The sequence below is a fragment of the Xenopus laevis genome, chromosome 6L (assembly GCF_017654675.1).
Source record: "Xenopus laevis strain J_2021 chromosome 6L, Xenopus_laevis_v10.1, whole genome shotgun sequence".
Classification (NCBI taxonomy): Eukaryota; Metazoa; Chordata; class Amphibia; order Anura; family Pipidae; genus Xenopus; species Xenopus laevis.
In genome coordinates this window covers 23,038,209-23,062,728 of record NC_054381.1, presented here as the reverse complement: position 1 = coordinate 23,062,728, position 24,520 = coordinate 23,038,209, and the positions used below count along the sequence as shown (strand labels likewise).

The window sequence follows — 24,520 nt, the reverse complement described above, 5'->3', positions numbered from 1 at the left end:
TCAGTAGAATGATTTATTCACAGCTTAGAGAGAACAGTGAGCTTAGAAGCATACACATTATATAGAGCATGTCAGACAAAGACTCTAAAGGGTTTATGTAATAGAAGGCACTGAGTTTGCCCAGGACTAGTAACCTAAAGCAAACATCTTATTGGTTGCTATGTGTTACTGCTACTGGGAAAACTTTGTGTTTTTTTTTTATTACATATGGGGTGTTTTGATCGCCGTTGCCCTCCAGTGGAGGGATGTGGCATTCAGATGCCTCATGTTAAATAAGCACTACAGTGAAACTATTCAAAGAATAATTACAGGTCCGCAAGCTGGTTTTGCTGTTATAAGGTGCAAGTGAATAGCATACACAGTATGCAGTATATCCATCGTAGCTAAAGTGTTATTGTGCATTATACTGGCTGTGTGACCCCTCCGAAAATGGAGTTTAATGAGCAGTCGTTATAGACGTACACAATCATCCATCAGGATGTACAGAATATCATGTCAAAACATTATTGGAACACATCAGAAAAGCAACGAGGCACATTTCCACGGGAATCCATTCCTTTCCTCCAGACGTAGTAAAAAAAAAAAAAAAAAAAGCTGCAGTATTTGTCACACACATTAATGACTGATTATTCTCCACTTGAGTTAATGTATTAGGCAGAAATAATAGGGTATACCAGTTAATATTCTCATATTCTCAGTGACTCGTTGGTCAGTAAGTAGAATCTGAACCCCTGAAAATGTCAGTATAATCAGCCGGCCCATGTGAAATTTTTGAGCATTTGGGGACATTACAAATCCCTTCCCCTAGTCTGTGACTAAAGGTCCAAAATGTTTGATACAAATGAATAGGCTTCATGTTCTGAGCAGTTCCTGCTGCTTCACTAAAAGCCATTCCTGTAGACACAAGCATCTCCTGGACTTGTTCTTTCAGGGGCAATCATAATCCACAGTTGGAGGTTCACGGACAATGTTCAGGTAGCCAGCCAGGGCTCCAAGGTCAACAGAGAGAGATCGCTGCCTCCTCATCTGCTCCGATTCTTCACTTGTGTAAATGGAAGAGTCTGGAAATTAAAACAGAAAAGCGCAATCATTACCATTAAAGGGCATGTAAAGGCAAAAAAATAAAATCCCATTTTTACTTTCTTTAATGAAAAAGAAACCTATCTCCAATATACTTTAATTAAAAAATGTTTACCGTTTTTATAAGAAACCTGACTGTATGCAGTGAAATTCTCCCTTCATTTACTGCTGTGGATAGGAATTGTCAGACGGTCCCTAACTGCTGAGCAGGGAAACAATCATACTTATGAACAGCAGGGGGAGCCCCCGCCTTACTTCCCAGCCATGCAGAACTCAAGCAGCTTTGTTTATGATGATCCCTAAGCAGCCCAGATCACACTGAGCATGTGCACAGTCTTAGTCTTGCAAAGATGTTTAACACAGTTACAAGATGATGACCCCCTGTAGCCAACTTTGAAAGCATAAATTATTTGTTTGATTAGGCTTGTGGTGCAGTAAGTTCATGTTTATATTTAGTATACAAAATACAGAATTTCTAGCCTTATTCTATGTTAGACTTTACATGCCCTTTAAGGTAGGAAACACCAGTCATTAAACCATTATTTAAAGGGGAACTGTTCCTGACAGCTTTCCAATATACATTAATTACAGTTAGAACAGAAATGGTCAGACATATACTGGTCCATTGTAACTATGACCTGGTGGTTCTGACCTGAATTGCTGGGAGGTAGGCGCAGAGTTACTCTGCAGCACTGCTTTCCTTATTCTTTAATCTTAATCCGTCTTCTGCGCACAATAAACGTAATAGGTCAACTACCACTTCAAAGTCATTACTACTGCTAAAGGTGGATTAAATACCTATGATAAATCACATATTTAATTTAGTCTTCAGATCTTTTGTTCACAGAGAACACATTGTTATCCAGTAAAATAAGAGAACTAGTGATAGTTCTGAATTTGGCAACAAGGTGTTTTTTTTTTTACGATCCCCAAGTAATAATACGGTAATCATTAAAAAGCTGTTCTATCCTTAAGGGGTAATTATCTTGGGAAAGGCTGTAAGGCAGGGATGAAACCTGCTTCCAATTCAGTTAGAGACAATTACAGCTCCCAGCGGACTTCAGATGTCAGAGGATTTTGAGAGTTCAACATCTGAAACCTTAAAAAGCAGACCTTGGAAGCTCCTATTTTCCAAGACAGACAGAAGCGTAATCTGGGGGAGGGTGTTTTTTTAATACATTTTATAGCAACCTATCACAAGTTTGCTTTCAAACATCATCTAAATACTGCCTGCTGATTGGTTGCTATGGGTAAACAGTTTAACCTTTTTTAAAATGACCCTTTGGTCATTGGGTGTATTTGCCTTTAGAATTACTAATGATAATTTGACCTTTATCTAATACATTAATATAAAGCCCAAGTATAATCTCTGTACCTGCAATGTTTTCTGGCAACTCCAGCTCTTTCTTCAGTAATCGTTTCTTTTCAAAGAGGGCGCTATCCAGGCTCTGGCACCGAGGCTGATCCTCAGGAGGTGGGTGCAGAGCTTCGTGTTTCAGCAGATCTGCAGCGGGCAGCCGCTGATTTGGGTTCCGCTCCAGTAGCGCAGCCAGGAAAGCTTTCATAGCAGGGCTGCAGTCTTCGGCGATATCTTCCAATGGAGGAGCCTGTTTGTGTATCTGTTGCATAGAGAAAACAAATATATATTTTATAAGGCTAAAATTTTAAAAGTCTAAAACATTAGCTCAAGCAAATAGGGTCCCCTGTCAAATATTGTTCATGGAAGGTTTGGTGTTTTTTCTTGCAATAGGGAAACTAATACATCGTAATGGGCATGTCTGTAAATACAACTATACCTCAGTATAGCATAATAGCGCATGTTTTCCAAGCATAAAGGAAGAACTTTTCCTTTGCAGGTCTCACTTCCAGAACAAAAAAAAAAGCAGGAAGTAAGAAGTGCAAAAGTAATATTTCCACAAAATCAAATGTGATGATGAACTGCAGGTACAGTTTATAATCATAAATATATATGTTATAATGATATATGTTTTGTTTTTATAAAGGGCAACCTTTGTTTTAAAATTATTAGGGATGCATCAAATCCAGGATTCGGTTCGGGACTCGGGCAGGATTCGGCCTTTTTCAGCAGGATTTGGATTCGGCAGAATCCTTCTGCCTGCCTGAACCGAATCTGAATCCTAATTTGCATATGCAAATTAGGGGTGGGGAGGGAAATCGCATGACTTTTTGTCACAAAACAAGGAAGTAAAAAGTTTTCACCTTCCCATCCCTAATTTGCATATGCAAAATAGGGTTTCGGATTCGGTTCGGTATTCTTTCTCTTAGGATTCTGGGGTTCGGCCGAATCCAAAATAGTGGATTCGGTGCATCACTAAAAATTATTTATGCTTATAAGGCATTTCAGTTAGTCACTTCACCCCTCCCCCCCAACCTACCTGCCGCCCGGGCAAATGCCCCTAATTTTTTTTACTCACCCCCCCCCATGCAGATTCACGGGTGCCATCTTCTTTCTTTGGTCTTTTTCGGAAGTTTTGACGCATGCGCAGTTGGAGTACCGGGTGCTGAACCACTGCGCATGCGCCGAAAGACTCGAAAACTTCCCCAAAGTCTTCATAACTTTTGGCGCATGTGCAGTTGTTCGGGACCGGAAATTTAACTGCGCATGCGTCGAAAATGCCGTCAATACATGAAGATTACTGGGGAAGAAGAAGATGGCTGCCGTGAACTCCGAGGCCAGAATCTGCACGGCATGTGAGTAAAAAATTAGGGGTATTTGCCCCGGGGGGGGCAGGTAGGGGGGAGGGTTTTTTTAAACTACGGGTTGAATTCTCCTTTAAGTATATTAAACTGCAAGTGAAATAGGGGTCCACAGGTTATTGTTTTAACAAAGACAAAGACTACTTACTATATAGAGATAGGAGGGGTAGGCTGAACGTGGGTATCTTTTGACCCAGGGAGGATAACCAGTCTGCATGTGAATGATGGTGGCTCCCATGCTGTATATATCAGCTTTGGTTGAATGCCCTCTGCACAGAACAACTTCTGGGCTCATGTAGATCTGTAAACAAACAGCAGCCAACGGTTATGAATGTCATTTCAGATCCATTCTGCTACGATTGCAACTTTACTAAACATGCATTTCCTAAAATACGTCTGCTGCATTCTGCACCGGGGTAGAAGGAACTAATTGCCAGTGAGAGAGGATGAGACACTCACATTGTCCTAATATTCATAATAGGGGTGCACGGAACCCTGCTTATCAGGGTTAGGCAGAATCCCAAATCCTCTTCTCTGTATTTGCCCGAATACCGAACTGAATCCTCCTTGTGCATGGAAATTGCCAAATTTCAAAAAAAAAATGTTAAGGTTCAGATTTGGTTTGGCCAGGCTCTTGGATTCAGCCGAATCCCTGATTCGGTGCAAGCCTAATCTATTAAAAGAGCAGCTGGCAGCATTACAATAATCACTGCCTCTCAATAGCCTTATTTACGCCTCGAGTTGTATACAGGTGTATATTATTGAAGGGGAACTATCGCGAAAATAAAAAATGTAATATAAGCTTCAGCATACTGAAATTAGAAACTTTCTAAATACAATCAATTAAATATTCTGCACTGTTTCTGAAAGTTTATGTTCACTATCCCTCTCTCAGCACCTGTTTCTCTTCATTCTATCTTCATGCAGCAGTTGGGTGTCAGATATTCATTGACAGTTAGATCCAAGATATCATATGTGGGGGGGGGCTTCCTTTCCGAGCAGATCTATTAGAGCTCATTCAAAAAACTGATTCCATTATAAACAAAATCTACCTGCCTTTTGCACAAATCCTGCATCTATCTATCTATCTATCTATCTATCTATCTATCTATCTATATTATGAAAATGGTTTATTTACATGAAACAGGATTTTATATATGAGCTGTTTTATGCAACATCTTTTTATAGAGACCTAAATTGTTCGGGGGGTATAGTTTTCCTTTAATAGAGTGAGCTCTATTACATCTTCTAGTCAAAATGAGCCCACCTATAAGATATATTGGATCTAACCGACACCCAATCGCTGTATGAAGACAGAATGAAGAGAAACAGATGCTGAGAGAGGAATAGTGAAGATGGACTTGATTATTTCAGAAACGGACAAAATTTTATTGATTGTATTTAGATGGTACAGCTGGGAGATGGGGTATGTAGCATTTATTTTTATAAAAACAGACATTATTCTAGAGCAACAAATGTTTTTGTATTTTTGCCCACATACAGTATTAAAAGAGGTCATACTGCCTGCCTCAGGTTAGGTAATTTTAATAATATTTATAGGTGCAGATGCCAACAGGAATCATAATATTAATTTTGCTCATGTAGTTTATGAAGAATATTCCACAAAAAAATTCAGATATGGACAGATCGATAAATAAAAGATAGAATTAGCATCGACTACAATAAACCATACATGCACATTTTCCGGTCTTGTTATAAAGGCATAATAAAACATAAATCCCACTTATAATAAGGTATATATTACAATTGTATGCAGTTACCTCAGTCCCTCTTAGGTCCTTTGGATGATACAGGTCCCCAGTCATCTGAATACTCAGTCCAAAATCCACTAAAACTGCCTTGGTTGACATGAAGACAATGTTGCTGGCTAGAATAAAAGACTGCAATCAGTACAAGTCATAAAACAATGTCACAATATTCCACTCGGTAGGAATGCTTTATGCATCTATAATAATATCTAGTAACTCGTGCACTAGAATAGAACCACAGCAATAATCCCTTGAACTTCAATGTGAGCTAGAAGTTCTGCCCTGGGGTAAACAAAATGATGGTCTCATTGCACGTTTACCATTGTGTGGGTCATAATGCTGAGTGACTGGACTGCATGGGTAACAGTGAAAAAGTATAGTAAAAAGTAGGTATGAATTACCACTCCTGTGACCACATTTAAAGGGCCCCTATTCCATTTCCCATTATACTTCAACCTTATGTCTATATAAAACCTGCTTAGCTGATAGTTAGATCTCAATTGCTAAAATACAACCAACCCTTTCTTAAAGTTATCTAATGTATTTAGGGTAAGGGTATACATTTTCTGCTCATGCCCCCTATGATATGCTAAAACACCCTCTTATATTGCAAGATCTTTCCCCCTTTATCCATAATACAGTGGAATATCTGTGCTGTCAACATTTTATAGTTCCTCTTTGTACTGGCTATGACAAGATCTAAGAGGTATTCCCCTATATAGGCATTTTCAGCTGACAATAGCTCCAATTATGTCCTTCAAGTTTATTATGCCCTGTTATACAGAGCACATACAGGTATCTGCGTCATAGAACCAGGAACCCAGAAAGGCCAAAAGCTACCTAAAGGCTTAATAAAGATATGTTGTTCAGTGTTTTGGTATTACTAAGCAATTAATTCTGTTCCATTGATAACTAAGCAACTTTGCTATTGTGTATTGTACTACCGTGTAATCATGATTTACAACTAAAAACAGCTAAAACGAGATTTCCTGTATGTGATGAGTACTGTACTTCCTCTGCCTGCAAAGTGCTTGAGCGTGGTTGGCTGGTCATTCCAAACCATGAGTATTAAAGGAATTGTTCAGTGTAAAAATAAAAACTGGGTAAATAGATATTCTGTGCAAAATAATTAATGTTTTCAATATAGTAATGTAATATATAAAGGCTGGAGTGACTGGATGTCTAACATAATAGCCAGAACAATACTTCCTGCTTTGCAGCTCTCTTGGTTTACACTGATTGGTTACCAGGCAGTAACCAATCAGTGACAAGAGGGGGAGCCACATGGGTCATAACTTTTTGCTTTTGAATCTGAGCTGCATGCTGAGGATCGATTGCAAACTGAACAGTTATGACCCATGTAGCCCCCCCTAAAGCCGCTGAGTTAGAGAGAAGAAAAGCAGGAAGGTGTGTTGTGTTTTGTTCCGACATCCGCTCACTCCAGCCTTTATACATTATATTTTTGGCTAACTATATTAGAAACATTTTTTATTTTGCACAGCCTATTTACATAGTTTTTATTTTTACACTGAACTGTTCCTTTAATATGAATTTGGTCTTTAAAGCATGTACAAACACAGGTGCTTATAAGCACTGCTATTGTTCGTGTTTGACTGCACTAAGCCCACTACACTAGAAATACTGTAACAGCACCTCATGCACCTCAACGCAGTACCTTCCAAGAGCACCACATGTGGATATTGGATTTCTAGCACCCAATTAACATTCTTCAGAACTATAAAGATTGTATAGAGTTCCTACACTATCAAGGTCTTTCTCAGGTGGTGACTAAGGACTTACGTTTTATATCATGGTGGATGACGTTTTTGGAGTGGAGAAAGTCCAGTCCCTTGAGGATGTGCTTGGTGACCCATATTATTTCGAATTCCCTCAAAGGGCCACAGCTTTCCAGCTTTTCCATAACAGATCCGCCTTCTCCGGCTTCCATATAAAGATGGACCATGTTGTTACACAGTATGACCCCGTACAGCTCAGCGATATTCTCATGGCGCAACTGTACTTGGAATTCCACCTCTGTTGGTTTGAAGTGTTCCACTGGGATCTGGAGAGAAATCAAGGGGCACAGTGAGGGAGAATGTTGACCATGTCTGCAGTATTAGAAAAATCAGGTGTGGGCAACATGCAGAGGTTGTTAAACTGCAACTTCCAGCATGTCAAAGTGTTGATGGGATGCTGATAGCTGTAGTGCAACAACAGCTGTAAATTTGATTTGACTTTCCCCCATGAAAGGGGTGATTCACCTTTAAGATAACTTTAAGTATGTTATAGAATGGCTAATTCTAAGCAACTTTTCAAATGGTCTTAATTATTCATTTTTATAGTTTTAATTTGCCTCTTTTTATGTCACTTTCCAGCTTTCAACTGGGGGTCACTGCCCCCATTTAAAAAAACAACCTGTAAGGCTACAAATGTATTGTTATTGCCACTTTTTATTACTCATGTTTTATATTCAGAGCTTCTCCTATTCAAGTCTCTTATATAAATCATTGCATGGTTGCTAGGGTAATTTGGACCATAGCAAACTGATTGAAAAACAACAGATAATATAACATGCAAACCAATTGCAGAATATCACTCTCTAGATCATAGTAAAAGTTAATTTAAAGGTGAACAACCCCTTTAATTCTGCCAGCATAAAACAAGAAGACAAACTCAAACAAATGCGTCCACACCATGGACTCTCTTCATGCTACAACTTCCAGCATCCTCCAACAGTTTATTGCTGTCGGGAGGTGTTGCAAATTGTAGTTCAGCAATAGCTAAAGCACTGCCAGTGGCACATCCGGAAAGAAGAGATGAGATTGACATGCAATTTCCCTTTGTAAATGTGTAACAGCTTTATTCATCAATAATATATCCAATAAAACGAGTTTCCCATAGAGAAAGGGCAAGCTTTTTTATTCACACAGACTTTGTTGTACTGAAGCCAGAGAAATATCATCAAATCATCAAATACTGTACAATTCAGCTCTAGAGCTACCAGGGCCTGAATAATCATCCCAACGCAAGTTATCATATCGTGTGTAGCATTATCCTCGCCTTATTTATATACAAAGCAGAGGGAATCCTAGGAAGGAAACCTACTAAACTATAAGGCCTATGGCACCCAGAGTGGTTTCCATTGAAACGCTTTAACAAGAACACTAGAATGTTTTCCTGCTGACCGGTGCTGGCATGTCCAGATCATTAAACTCTATGGAAAGTATAAAATGCCTAAGAGTCTTTGTGTTCCACAGGCCTAAGAGAAAGCTGCTGAATGGTTGCTATGGGTTACTGAGGTATGACAGGAAGTAGAACATTGAGCACCAGGAACTCTGCTGCTTTGCTCTACTGAGAGTAAACATACAGAGAAACCTCAATATTACACCCCCTGATTTTAAGTTTTCCCTCATTTTACACTGCTTTTTTGTGGTCCCACCAACAGGGTCGGACTGTATCAATGGGGCCCAACGGGACTGCAACACAAAGGGCCCTCCTGGCAGCCACTTGGTGCCCCTTCCCATCTTTTTAAGTCAAGTTCCGTCCCCCCGACTGCATATGCGCTAAAAACAAATTGCCGCAACCAAGCGCTAACAACAGAGGCACACATGCATGCGCTAATATCGGAGTGCCGCGCGTATGCACTACCGCCGTAGCAGAAGATCTCTAGGCGGCAGCCGACAGAGGAATAGGTCTGGGCAGACGGGGGCCCTTGAGGGCTGGGGTCAACCGGGGTTTTACCTGGTGTGGCCCAGTCCGACCCTGCCCACCAATATATAGTACATAATGCATTTCCCTGATTTTACATTTTCCCAGATATTAAACCATATTTCTGGTCTCCTGAAAAAAGTAAAATGGGGGTTCTACTGTATTTTTCAATGCTTGCCAATAACTCACAGCAATCAATCAGTGTAAGCACACATTTGATTGGTAGCCTTGAACTTTACAATTAACCCTTGCACGTGGAGCGATAGCATTTGTTTTTAAGATGGATCACTGACCTCCATTTGAAAGCAGGAAAGAGCCAGAAGAAAAAGACAAACAATTAAAAAACTATAAAACATCAAAAATGAAGACCAATTGATAAGTTGTTTAGAATTGATCAAACATACTAAAAGTTAAAGTTAAGGTGAACAACCATTTAAGGTTTATGGCACACAAAGTTTTGTTTCCTTGCGAGGAAACTTAGGGCAACTTTGCGCCACAGTCATCTCGCGAAACTGTTACAAGCTCTCGGAAGGGACTGGCACAGGAGATGAGCAAGAGGGAGATTTAAAGTTGGGAGATATGTTAGTGCTAGGGTTGCCACCTGGCCGGTATTTTACTGGCCTGGCCGGTAAAAAAGATGCTTGATGCCAATGTTATTAATAGGAAAAAACTGCAAGAATATAGGAAGGCCAGTATTTTTTTTTCCAGAAAAGGTGGCAACCCTGGTTAGTGCCCTGTTATGCCCCATTACTGGGGAAGATAAGTAAATGATAAAGTATGCTGCATATACAACGTATTTGAAACTGACTCTCTATTTTTAGGAACAGTAGACTTTATAGCCATTAGGAAAGTTGCTGTGACAGTAACCTACTAGTTTGCATGCCATTCTTTTCCTTGTTTCCAAATCCTGTGCCAGATGTACTTTCCCAAAAGCTCCACGAGGTATGAAATCAGAACCAATGTTCCTGTAAGTCATCTTCCAGGGATATAGCAAGACGTCTGTTTCAATCTGATAACGTCCACTTCTGATGGTGAGCATCTAAATGAAAGGGAAACAGAATTATATGACCAGGCTGCAAGATTACAGTCAAGACAAGTCTGTTAATTATCTGCTACTTTGATTCAAATGTCAAAATCAGCAAGGCACACCCACTGAAGGTTTTGCTCAGGGCAGAGACACAAGTGGAGATTTGGGAAGATTAGTCGCCCATCAACAATCGCCCCTTCTTCGGTCAACTAATCTCCCCGCAATGCCTTCCCGCCGGCTAGAAGCAAATTGCCGGTGGGATTGCACTTGGAGCTCTTCGTGAGTCAACTTTTGGCGGCTTTGGAAAACTAAGGCTCCGAGTGCCGTCCCCAGGCCCGGACTGGCATTCTTTGGGTTCTGGCAAATGCCAGAGGGGCTGCTATAAGGTCCCATAGAAAGTCAGTATTTGTGGGCTGATGGGGGCTGTTTGGGCCTCTATGTGGGCTGATTGGGCCTCTGTGTACCTGAAATGTCAGGGCCTATTTTAATTCTCAGTCCGAACCTGGCCATCCTGCAGGCGATTTAGATTCTAGCCGATTTGTCGCTGGGCGACTAATCTGCCTAAATCTCCACATATGTCTCTGCATTTAGAGAGTGACAATTTCTTTCATTATGCAAAATATTTGCTTTGGCTTTACATTCCCTTTCAAGGGTATTTACATATATTTTTAAATGCAGGTGTGCCAACAAACATTTTTCAGCTTGGCAATACTCAGACTGGCTCTGATGTACAAGAAACTCCCTGCTGGAGAAACTCAGGCTGTTTCTGGGAAGGGGAGTGATTTGGAGAAAGGTCAAGTTTCTGGGCTGAATGTTATCGCTCAGTATACTGACTGCAGCAAGCATAAAAGTGTCTAAAATTAAAAAAAAAAATGCTGTCATATCAAAAATTGCTATCATAGGTTTAGATGGTACTAAACAAGTTGTAAGGCTCACTTCTCTATTAAGGCAAAACTCTGTACAGGTATAATCTAAAAATAAAAATGAAACCAAATGCTAAATGGAAACTACCAATAGCAAGGAAAGTGGAACTGGGTCCAAACACACAAGCACAACCCCTGCTTCCAGTTTTCTCACTTATATACTGTATATGTAACCCTAGCTGATATACTAAGCTACCCCCCCCCCCCCCACCCACTGGCTACTGGTAACTGCCACGACTTAAGAGGATCCAGAGGAATAACCTGCCAAATAGTGTTCACACTTTAACTCAGTTGTTGCTGGAATACAAATCTAGGATATCCTCGCATATATTCAAAGGGCTAAAGGATGCTGGGAGCTGTAGTCCAACAATATCAGGGGTGTATTTTTAAAATGGTAGTTCACTTTTAAATTAACATCAATTATGTTATAGAATGGCCTATAATTAGAAAAGGTTTGCCTTTTTTTTCTGCTTCTTTCCAGTTCTCAAATAGGGGTCACTGGCCCTAGCAGCCAAAACAAACTATATCTCGGTAAGGCTACAATTGTATTGTTATTGTTACATTTTATTACTTATGTTTCTATGCAGGCCCTCTCCTATTCATATTCCAGTTTCTCAATCAGTCCACTGCCTGTTGCTAGGTTAAATTTACCCCTAGCAACCAGATAGTATCTGAAATTTCAAAGTGGAGAACTGCTGAACAAAAAAACTAAATCGTTCAAAAACTGCAAAATATAAAAAATGCAGACCAGTATCAAATTGCATCAGAATATCACAGTCTACATCAAGCTAAACATTAAAATGTTAGATCCCCTCTAACCACAATAGTTGCAAGGGATAAAGGTAGGACAGGTGTTGCCTCAGTACACAGCTTTATCAAGAGGCTCCAAAAAGCTAAGGGTCAGGGTTTGGGCGACTAATCTCCCCAAATCTGCCTGTGTGCCCTGACCCTAAGAATGGCAGTGAGTAAATCCAAATCTATGTTTTAAAAGCCCCCTGGAAAACAACTTATAAACGACTTGAACTTGTATCTAAGATTTCCTTTGCTTTGTGTTTTTTTTTAACTTTGTCTGTTTTAAATTCTTCTACAACTTCCTTCTTTATAGTAATGACGACTAGAAAGGGCAATAGCACCTCACAACTCCCACAGCATAAACAATGTCAAATTGCTTAAATGCTTCCCCACGTCTGACAAAAACACTCTTCAAAAGTGTTTTGTTCAAGACATGAAATAGTTTCTCAGGCAGATTCGGCAAGCACATTCCTTTGCAAGAGCAAAGGAAAATCCTGCAATAGTAATAACAGACATATATATATAGTGCTACTGATTTGATAAATACCACCATAAAGATCTCCAAGGCAAATGCAAAAAATAAGTTATATAAGCAATGCAGCTTAAAGGAAGAGTAACACCAAAAAATTTAAGTTTTTTAAAGTAATAAAAATATCATGTAGTGTTGCCCTGCACTGGTAAAACTGCTGTGTTTGCTTTAGAAACACTACTATAGTTCATATAAACAAGCTGCTGTGTAGCAATGGCAGAAATTGAAAAAAGGCTATATGGCACAGGTTAAATAGTGGATAAAAGATAAAACCATTATGTTCTACAGAGCTTATCTGCTGTGTAAATTAAACCTTTTCTCCTTTGAATCCCATTACTACACAGCAGCTCATTTATACAAACAATAGTAGTGTTTCTGAAGCAACAGCTCTTTTAACGGTGCCGGGCAACATTGCATTATATTTGTATTACTTAAAAAAACTTATATTTTTTGATGTTACTGTAGAACAATTTGAAAAGGCCCCTAAGCACAGGAGGGTCCTTTATTATCCACTAGTGGCAGTCAGGGGATGCTTGAAAGGCAGGTATGTCAGGGTATTTATCTCAACGAGTAAAAGATTATAGGAAATGTTGCAGCCAAACAAAAAAACGACGGTCTTATGCAAGGATTAAACTACATGTCAAGCCACTGGCACATTCATTTGAGCTAGAGAATACAATGCAAGGTAAAGTTATTGCACAAATACAAGGGAAAATTAAAAGGATGCAAAGTGGGAAAAATGCAATTAAAAGAAAGATAAATCATTAGCAGCATAAGTACGATTCCTACCTTGTTCATTATGATTCCGCACTCTTGTTGCAGGCATGCATGCAAATACTTGGAAGCGTCAGTGACCTGATTGGCAAAACTGAGTAACTCTCTCTCGCTTCCATATTTGACCGATAACAGAAGAGACGGTTCCTGCCCACTGAGAAACAGAGAGTCTGACCTCTCCTCACAATCATAGGCTTCGGGGGACTCCCGGATGGGTTTCTCAACCCCTGCACAGGCTTCCCCGTCTCGATAAAAGTTCTCCATAATGTTAACAACATCTGATACATTCAGGTAGGTGAGCAAAAGCTCTGTTTCTTCCATCTGGTCACTGTTGGTGCTCATGAGCTCCATGACAGCTCTGCTGTCCAACAAAGAACCTACAAGTAAAAGTAGAGTCATCAGTCTTGCGTTTAAAATGGAAAATATAGCATATCTGTGAGCAGCACTCATCTTACTTTTCCCTTAAAGAGATTTAGGTTAAGAGGGACAATCATAATATAGTATCACTAGGGGTATACCTTCATCTAGAAATAATGGTTTAAAAAAATCGATATAGAAACTTCCACTAAAAATGAGAGATCCAAGGTCACTTATTAGCTCTGCTCCCAACCCCTGCATCAAGAGACAAGATATATCACTACTTGGTTATGTTAATAGAGTTTTGTCATGAATGCTTGCAGCTCTAAGAAAAGAAATTAAAAAAAAAAAAAGTTATGCAGCAACAGTTTGCCCTGGTCTTGTAACCCATAGCAACTGGACATTTGCTCCCATTAGATAGAGTAATGGCTTTAAATGCTGCTTTTTTTAGTAGCCCAAAGCACCCAAAACCACATCGGCTTGCATGAAAATTTCCCTCTTCTCTGTATTTGCATCTTTCTCTCATCCCTGACTCCTTTATCACACGAATTCCATAGGGGAGCCAGTAATGGCTGGAACTTGTATTTTGCTCCGCTGCAGTAACCAACGGCAACCAGTCACTAATTAGTCCATGTGCACTAGGGAAAGAAAGGCCAATTCTTTTGAAACACTGTTAATAAAAATGAAAAATGGAAATCTCCTACTCAAGCAGGTATTAGTTCTCGATTTCTAGTAATGAGATTGTGACAGAGCTCAGTATTACAAATCTAATATCTGAGTCATTGGGGAAACACCAGCAGCCAATCAGAATCCTGCTTTGATTATTCATACTTTCCCGTAACTAGATCCGTTCTTTGGGCACAGGTGAGTTGTCTGGCAGAGATCCCACAAAGTGCTTATTGTACTGGGAGCCTGGCTGTGCCAAATCACTCAGGCACGTAACGATGATGCACTACTGTAATACGGACGACACTTTACATTTATACTATTTAAATTGTACTGTAATTGACACATAAAAAAATCTGGGAGCTTCCAATTGCATTAACTTCTTCCCTTGGCTGCTCTGGGACTGCATGATGCCTAGTAAAATGGAGTCAACATCACTAAGATCTCTAACGATGTTGGCATGGAAAGGGTCACTTTTTTATTAAAATCAGCATCTCCCGTAAATATTAGGGATGCACCGAATCCAGGATTCGGTTCGGGATTCGGCCTTTTTCAGCAGGATTCGGCCGAATCCTTCTGCCCGGCCAAACCGAATCCGAATCCCAATTTGCATATGTAAATTAGGGACGGGGAGGGAAATCACGTGACTTTTTGTCACAAAACAAGGAAGTAAAAAAATGTTTTCCCCTTCCCACCCCTAATTTGCATATGCAAATTAGGGTTCGGATTCGGTTCGGCCGAATCTTTTGCAAAGGATTCGGGGGTTCGGCCGAATCCAAAAAAGTGGATTCGGTGCATCCCTAGTAAATATATGCCCAAATAGCATTTTGTCATCCCTGTTTATGGGCACCTTACCGAGTTCGGCCCTTTATACCCATTTCAACCAAAAATAGCTAACCCCTTCCCCAGGCCTGGGTTTTTGTAGCCTCTGCACAAACATGGGAATGTCTGCTTGATAAACGGTCAGCTGTGTCTTACTACAATATATGCAATTATTACAGCACATTTCCCTGCTGCAATGGGATTTACCCTTTCTCCACCTCTACAATTAGAGAAATCCCACGTGCAATCCATTTGTGTCATAAACAAAAATAATAAAAAGTATAGAGAAAGTACTGCACATCCCCATGGGTTCTGCCTTAGGTCCATTAGAATTGAAGAATGAAAGATGGGATATAAGCCGTTATACATACTGTAGGTACCTCCCAGGCATTCACTCCGGCCTATGCGCAGAAAGCTACGTGCTGTGCCAAGGCTAATGGTTCTGCTTTTGGAAATTCCAAAAATGCAGGCATACCTTAATATAACTACCTTGTGTCATTATGGAACAAAATGAATGCAAAGGAGTTTGCCAGAGGGTCATTTTAACAGCTTTCATTTCACTTGTATTGGGTTATCAGGACATATTTATCAACGGGTGAACTCTCGCTCTTACCAATTGATAAATACAGCCCTAAAACCCATATATGTGAATAGAGAGCTGTGAATTGTGACATGCTCTGTTTTAGGGCAGGAACTAGGGGTAGGCAGCAGACTTACATGCCTAGGGAGCGTTGGGTGTGCTAGGACCCTAGTCACAGAACGCTACTGCCTTCTCTAAATCTGGCCCAGTGACCAGGTGAGTTACTGGGAGTGGGTTAGGTGGCAAATAGAGGGGAATGTAACAGCAGGGAGGACCTCGATGACCGGCAGGGGTAATTGAGTCTAAAGCTGGCCACAGACGCAAAGATCTGATCATAAGAATCAACGTACGATCAGACTTCCCCATCTCCCGACCTGCCACTAATCATTCCGATCAAATAAAATAGTAAAAGAACAGATCAGCCGATGTTCTGCCCCTGACAGCAATCGTCCGACCAAAGCTAGTGACAGTCTCCCACTGAAAATTGTACGATCGGCAATAAATGCAGAGATATTACCTGCAGTTACCACCCCTTTAATATGATTTATATTCTACTTATTTCCTTTAAACTGACTGGAGAGCCAGAGGGCAGATTATTGCATGCACAAGTTATTCTGTATCTGAATTTCCCTTACATGGTGCCAGTTTCATACTTTGGTCCAAGTATATTTGAATAACTGAAACACTGTATAAATAAAGCAGCAACCTGTATGGAAAAAAACCTTTGAGGTGTCGCTCAGAGAGCCTGTTAATGTTCAGTTATTTCTAAATATCCATACACCTTCCTATCTATAGGAGTTGTGTCAATGTTTACAACCGCTATTTAAGCATTGTACAGGAGTGTGCCATTTAGCCTATCAGTAAGTGCCCCAACAGGCACAAAACGCGTCAGGCCATGTCTTAATATGTCCTAATAAATTTTTGTATTTTTTTACTTGTTTCCTGAATACTTTTCAGAGGAACTCACATACTTGGCATTGGTTTCAATGTGAACTAACCCAAGTTCACCGCTGTACCCCCATCATTCCTAGGAGCACTTTTCAGGCACAAATAGTAATGTTTTTTTTTTGTCCCTCCACAATGCAGCCTCTCTCCCTAGAATTCCAGCATAAAACTGTTCGTACACTAAAATGCTCTTTCATTGCAGCTAAAATTTGGGTAGGGGTGGCATCACTTCCAGCGCACCAATGCTTACTGCATTAATAATGGTTGTAGCACAGAACATACTTGGTGTAATTCAGTAGCGGCTATTGATGCAACCAATGTAACAATGGTGTGCTGGAACCCCCCTGCAAAAAATCTTTGGAGAGCCCCTTCATGCACCTACCTGACCCTCCCTCTGACAGGGTTTTCAGGTGCCATTCAATCATGACCAATGAGCTAACAATCAATGTTTGCCAGTTGGGGCACAGCACAATCAAACAGCACAACCCGAATGCTGAACAATTCTCTAGCTAGACATGCACGATTTGGAAAATTATAACCAATTCGCACCAATGCTGATTCTCACTATGACCTATAATAACACACATAGAACAAAACACTACAAATGAGTGAATATTTTATGAACTTTAAAAAGTAAACTTATTGGGGTCACTTTGTGGTCTGTGGCCATGATACAGGAAAGCCCCACAGTGTTTTTAACCTTCTTCCCTCACACTCAACAGCTTTACCTGCAGCCCCGGCTCATTTATCTGTACAATCAAATCATTATGTGTTTGTTTTTTCCTTTGTGGTTTGCAGACCTACAATCGCCTGTTGCTGAAGCCAATTAAATTGATGCTTTTTACCACAGAATGGCGTCATGGATCGGACTGCAGCACCATTGATGTTATCTGATTATGTCAACTGCATAAAATACAAGTATAGGATCTCTTAATCGGAAAGTTTTGGACCGGGGGTTTTATGAATAATGAATCTTTTTGTAATTTAGATCTCCATATCTTAAGTCTGCTTATAAACATTTAATTAAAAAACAAAGATTGTTTTGCCACCAATGTGCATGCATACAGCTTAGTTACCATCAAGTACAAGCTACTGTTTTATTATTACAGAGAAAAAGAAAATCATTTTGGAAAATTAGAGTTATTTGCTTAAAATTGAGTCTATGGGAGATGGCCTTTCTGTAATTTGTATTTCAGCCATCAGAGAAGCCCCTGAATCCACCCCAGTCACCTACAGTTTATATAAATAAGAACTTGACAGTGTCAGTACTACTTTGTTGCAGCTTGAAATTTCCCATGAGTATCTCTGAGCTGGAAAGCAACATACTGCCATTCTCAGGCATTTCCCAATGGGTGGCAGTTGGTGCTATTCTGGGCACTTCTACATGATATGATGCCCGTGTGCACAGAGGAGACAAAAAGGATATAGTGTAGTATTTAAGTATAAGTATTTCTTATAAGGCATGTACCAACACCCTTTTGTGGTTTGGCAAACAAAGTGATACAGGTATGGGACCTGTTATCCAGAATGCCTGGGGACCTGGGGTATTCCGTCTCCATACATTAAATCTGCTAAAAATAATGTAAATTTTAAATAAACCTAATAAGATGCTTTTGCCACCAATAAGGATTATTTCATAGTAGGGATGGGCGAATTTTTTCACCTTGTTTCGATGCAAAAACGACGCCCATAGACTTGTATGGCATTGTGCATCCAAAAAAGAAAAAAAGAAAAATACGCGCGTCAAAAAATTTAGCTTCTGACATCATAATGAGCAAGTTACAGCATTAGCTCATTATGGGCAAGCATGCGCCTCAACAAAAAAAGTGTTGCAAGACTGGTATCGGTCAGAATCCATACTGGGTGTAATAAATGAGCAAACATCAATGAAGGGTGGCAAGGGTGTTGCACTGGAACCACCTCAATCAATGAGAATCCAATATCACTACACTGTGAGGTAAGGACAAATTCCATCAGTTTATGACATTTTGGAGAATGCTTGGACAGCTGGAGAGAAACAGGCTGCATTATAAGGAATGGGTCCCCCGTTGCCACAGGTGTGCCCTGCTTTTATGTGTGATATATAGTGAATAAAGTACCCCCTCTTGTAAAATATAAGGATATTATAAGTTACCGAGGAGTTTCATGACCATATAAAAACAAGAGGCCGAGTGTTTTTATACACGTCATGAAACTCCGAGCTAACTTCTAATATCCTCATATTTTGCAACTGGGGGTACTTTATTTATTATAATACACAAATTTTAGTGAGTCATGTGACAGAAATGACATCAGAACTCACCGTTTATAAGGATATAACTTAAAAGATATTCATGGCTTTTGTGTATTATATTATAATACAGAAAACTGCATGTAACTGGCCAAACATAACAAAGGTGCTCACTACTCCATGCTCCAATCTTTAGTCTTCACGTTGGTTTTGTTGAGTAACACTTGCATCACTTACTAATAGATCAGCTGCCTATAAATGAGGAAGTGGCCTGTGTCACCTTCAAAATAAAATTCTTCGGGTGCATATCACACAATGTATCTGCTATAACTGCACACAGCACCAATTACGGTTGTAATCTCGCTGATAAGATGTCAATAGGTTATACAGAAAGTGCCATGTATATGTCATAGCTTACATGATACCAACTGATTAGGCACTTAGAAAGCAACATGTTTTTGCAGTGTCCTAAAATATTCAGATTTTTCTTCAGACTCACAAAGTATCCATGCATGCCCCGGGGATCAATCAGTCATGTTTAAATCTGTGTACCTCCACATTACAGTGGGCCACATAAGCTGCAATACTTATACAACAGATAAAACACATCTAATTTATTTCACTTTCCCCCACCGCCTTGGAGCACCAAGACTATGCTTCTCTCTGTAGGCAGTGATGCCTCCCTCAAAAACACTGGAACAGAGGGGTGGCACACAGGCAGGGCCGCCATCAGAGGGGCCTGGTTGCTTTTACGTGTTAAGTGGTGGCGCGGTCGTGAAGTGCTTCCTGGATTAGCTGGGCCCCCCTTGAGTTGCAGAAGTACCAACTAATGCCACAAAAGGAGCCGAAGAAGCCGAGAGAACTTGAAAGGTAAGTTCCACTTAACACCAATTGTCTTTTTTTTTTTTTTTTTAAACCCTGGCCACCAATGTTTTTTTTTTTTTAACTTTATTGGGGGACTCTGGCCACAAATATTTTTTAAAAACTTTTATGGGGGGGCCCCGATCATCTATGTTTTTTTTTAACTTGTGAGGGGGTGGCCTCCAATGATTTTCTTTTAACCTGGGGGCACCCTGGTCACCTATGTTTTTTTTAATACTTTTATGGGGGGGACCCTGGCGACCAATGTTTTTTTTAACTTGTGAGGGGGGTGGCCTCCAATTATTTTTTTTAACTTGTGAGGGCACCCTGGTCGCCTATGGTTTTTTTTTTTTTTTTTTTAACTTTTATGGGGGGGGACCCTAGCCACCAATGTTTTTTTCAACTTCTTAAATCAGTTAGATTTTGTTGTACGGGGCCCCATGATTTCTGATGCAGGCTGTGCATATAGGCACTCCCTGGTGTACCAATAGCTTGTATGCCATTCAGAGGGTGCAAATAAAAGGGAAACTGGGTGGCCTGTAATTACCGCCTGCTTTTATGCCGTCAGTCTATACTGGTACACTGCATTCCACACTGAAGCTGCTTTGGATTCTCAGCAAATAAAGGCCCATACTTTTTGCAACCGAGCCATAACTATCCCAAATATGTACATACAGCACACACGTTTTATACACAAACAGCACCCTCTATTCTATAAACACAGACAAACTATATTCTGACCAAGGGCACAAGGAGTTGCCCTACAGACTGAACTCGTTCATTTTCAGACCATAATTTGCGCGACAGGCCAGGGTTGTAACCACTGAGGAAATCACTATAAATATCTCAGTGCTTGCAAAATGGTAAAACAAAAATATGTAAGTTATGTACTTTCCATCCAGCTCTACAAAGATCAGGCACAGACAAAGACTGAAAAAAACTTTGCAGCCTCATGTGACTCCCTGTTGCCAACACACACACTTCCAGAGAGAATAACAGAGACTAAAGGGGACAATAACAGATATTAAAGGGGAAAATAAGAGATACCATTTTTGAAAATGTAGTTCTAAACAAGTTTTCAATATACATTCATTGCACACTTTCAATGGTTTAGACGTTATTTTTTAAATAACATTTTTATTGGAAGGAGTATTGTTTATCCTGGTGATTATGACACGTGAAAACAGTGTAGCAGATCTGCGAAGAACCACATAAGCCCATCTTCTCCGACATTTGTTTCAAGAGACAGAACCAGCTGTGCAGGGAAATACTGCTTTCAGTGTCGCAGTACAGGCAAGTCAAAGGGATAAACATTTAAGGCAAGCCCTTATTCATAGCAGTGCATAACCCATTACTCTCATTTATTTCAGCATTTTGCACCTTCATGCTTTGGACCACCTACTGTGCATAAAAAGTGCAATATTTGGGCCAGAATGATTGTACAAGGAATGTGTGTCTATAAATGATGCAATGTGACCTCTGAACCTAGGACAGGTGGATAAACATGCACCGTCCTGGAATAAAATAGAAGTGGTTTTCAGCATTATTTAGTTCAAGCCCCTCTTCATTCATTTGTCTAGTGCCCCCATAGCTCATTACAAGGTCACAAAAAATATGAAAACATTACTGAATCAGCCACAGTTTCTAGAATATCTAAGACAGCAAATAAGCATCACCCCCAGTCTCACCCTAAGTGGCATTAAACCTAGACCCTGGGGAGACAGTCACACAGTTTGGAAACCACTGCTCTAGAGGGCACGTTTATGAGGCTGCAGCAATGACCGACATCAAAAATTTCCTAAATGTGTACAAACCCCACTTACTGTACATCACCTCTGACATTGCTAGGAAACTCAGTGTATTGTGGAGCCAATGGTTACCTGATGTGCGACACACAGAAATCACTGAGCACGCACAGGCTGAGCTTAGGACAATGGGAACTTTGCTTTATACCAGGGATACTTTGCAATAATGTACAGGGGATCACATAACCTCATTCCCCTCCAACTTACACACATAGCTTTTGTAGCTGATAATGTGCAAGGTGGGTTCATACTGTAACTTTCAGTACAATATACAGTATTAAACAGGTCTGGAGCCCGATCTACTCCCATAATCCCAACCGTCCCCCATACAAAGCCCTGTACCATAATAAGAGATGCCAGACCCAGCAGCTGTTAGAGGGGAAAAGAAATACAGATTGATTCTGGTTCTGATTGGAGCACCACCCCACTAATCTTATCTCCCCGAAGTGCCTTCCCACCTGCTACAATAAAAATCGCTGGCGGGATGGCACTAGGATCGCTTCGTTTCCCAAAGTTGCCTCACGAGGAATCTTCAGGCGACTTCGGAAAACGAAGCATTCCAAATTGGCATCCCGCCGGCGATTTTCATTCTAGCCAGCAGGAAGGCAGTTCGGGAAGATTAGTTGCCCTGAAGAAGAGGAGATTTATCACCGGGCGACTAATCTCCCTGAATCTGACCGCGTGTCTCTGCCCTTACTAAGAGGGAGCGCAGGACATGGGGTTGTAACTCAGGGTGCAATCATTATAGGTAGTGAGCCCCCCCCCCCCAAAAAAAATATATTTTTGCTGGGTGCCCTGCTGAGTGACACTAATTTGACAAGTGTATATATACAGGAATGGCCCCCCCACTATTCATTTCACCTAGCTTGGCCACAAACACTATAGCTTTATAGTGAGCTTTAGGGTTGGGGCAGATTTAGTCACCCGGGGACTAATCGCCTCTTCTACGTGGTGACAATCTCCCCGAACTGCCTTCCGTCTGCTTGAATGAAGAATCGCATGCGCTAATACACTCGCGGCGCTTCGATTTCCGAAGTCGCCCGAAGTTTCCTCGTGAGGCAACTATGGGCGACTTCGGAAATTGAGGCGCCGCAAGTGCATTAGAGCAGGCGATTCTTGTCGCCACGCAGAAGATTCGATTTGTCGCCAGGCGACTAAACCTCCGGAATCTGCCCCAACCCTTACAGTAAGTCTTATCTCAAGGATATATATACACGTCTCTAGCCTGCTAATTATACTGTTATAAAATCCTCAGCTACTTTTAAATTGGTCTTCATTTTTTCTAGTTTTTGCATTATTTGTCTGCTTCTTCTGACTATAAATATATATGTATATGTTTTGCTCCCGCTTACAACACTAGCAAATAGTAAAGACACCACTGATTTGTCTCTGCAAGTTCTCTGGGAGTCTTAACCGCCGGTGCCAGTCCCACTCCTATAGCGGCAGCAGTCCCGCACCCGCACAATCGTACCTGCTTTATACCCGAGGCTGTGGCCAGCAGCAGGCATGGCTGAGACGACTCCAGACACTACATCACACGACTCCTGTGCTCCGACTGCGCCGCTCACTGATCTCAGCTGGAAAGTCCAGGACTGGGAGGTTCCACGTGCCGCGAGCAGAGGGGGGGACTGTATCAGGAAGTGATGAGAAACAGCACGAAAAGCAGGAGATTAACTCCTGCAGCCGTCAGTGCTCGGGACAGGCACATACTGGGGCGTCTCTCTAGTTAGCGCTCTCCCCCTAGGGAGGAAATCCCACACCCCCGCTGGTTTCTGCTCATTTGTTTATCCCCAGGGGAGATTCTCTCTTCTCTGCCCATTATCTGCCCATTATCTGCTGCTGCACTCACATAGAAACTCCCAACTCGCATAGAAACTCGCACAGCGACTCCCAGAAAACGGCAGTGACGTTCTATTGCGTCGTATGGGTAAATTCACAAAGTGACGTGCAAATTGCATTATAATGTGTCCCTGGATGGACTCTTTAATTAATTGCATATGGACTCAACCTCCTAGATAAAGAGGCTGTTTACCTTTGAATTAACTTTTAGTATGACGTAGAGAGTGATATTCTGAGACAATTTGCAGTTGGTCTATTTTTTTTTTATTATTATTTGTGGGTTTTTCTTAAGATGGCCATAGACGCAAAGATCCGATTGTACAAATCCTCAAACGATCTGACTTCCCCATCTCTAGACCTGCCACTAACCATTCCGATCAAATAAAGTAGTAAAAGAACAGATCAGCCGATGTTCTGCCCCTGACAGCAATCGTACGATAGTTATGTCTGACAAAGCTAGTGACAGTCTCCCACTGAAAATCGTACGATCGGCAATACATGCAGAGATATTATCGGCAGCCGACAGAAATCTAACCTGTCCGATTGACCAAGCGACTGATCGCCGGCCGAAAAATGACGGGACTCTCCACACACAGTCCGAAAATCGTACGAATCCTCGATTCGTACGATCTGATTTTTGCGTCTATGGCCAGCTTTAGTTATTGAGCTTTTTATTCATCAGCTCTCCAGGTTGTATTTTCAGCTATCCGGTTGCTAGGGTCAAAATGACCCTAGCAACCATGCATTGATTTGAATAAGAGACTGGGGGAGAGGGTCTGAATAGAAGGATGAGTGATAAAAAGTAGCAAGAAATTATCAATAAATTTGTAGCCTTACTGAACATTTCTTTTTTTTTTTTTTAGATGGGGCCATTTCAAAGCTGGTCAGAAGAAGGCAAATTACCCAAAAACTATAAAAAAAAGAAAAATGAAGGCCAACTGAAAAGTTGCTTAGAAATATGAAACCTACTAATGACGGTGAACCATCCCATAAGGGACTGGCCACACGGGCAGATTCAGGGAGATTAGTCGCCAGGCGACAAATCTCTTCTTCGCGGCGACTAATCTCCCTCAACTGCCTTCCGCCGGGCAGGAA

The 24,520-nt window shown here is 40.9% G+C and overlaps 1 protein-coding gene across 1 annotated transcript; it reads right to left on the bottom strand.

Moving 5' to 3' along the window:
* Nucleotides 1–23,476, bottom strand: map3k8.L (mitogen-activated protein kinase kinase kinase 8 L homeolog). The gene is made up of 8 exons (XM_018267200.2): nt 23,058–23,476; nt 13,336–13,697; nt 10,147–10,314; nt 7,368–7,629; nt 5,580–5,686; nt 3,947–4,099; nt 2,456–2,699; nt 1–1,061 (listed from the first exon to the last, which is right to left on the bottom strand). The coding sequence occupies exons 1-8, from the start codon at nt 23,092–23,094 to the stop codon at nt 928–930; spliced, it is 1,467 nt and encodes a 488-aa protein (XP_018122689.1). The 5' UTR covers nt 23,095–23,476; the 3' UTR covers nt 1–927.
* Nucleotides 23,477–24,520: the final 1,044 nt, after the last annotated feature.

Coding starts and splice junctions, on each gene's coding strand:
- map3k8.L (XM_018267200.2), bottom strand. CDS start 23,094: ATGCCTGCTGCTGGCCACAGCCTCGGGTATAAAGCAG. Junction 10,315..13,335: donor GCGGAATCATAATGAACAAG/GTAGGAATCGTA, acceptor CCTTTCATTTAG/ATGCTCACCATCAGAAGTGG. Junction 4,100..5,579: donor AGGACCTAAGAGGGACTGAG/GTAACTGCATAC, acceptor GTTTGTTTACAG/ATCTACATGAGCCCAGAAGT.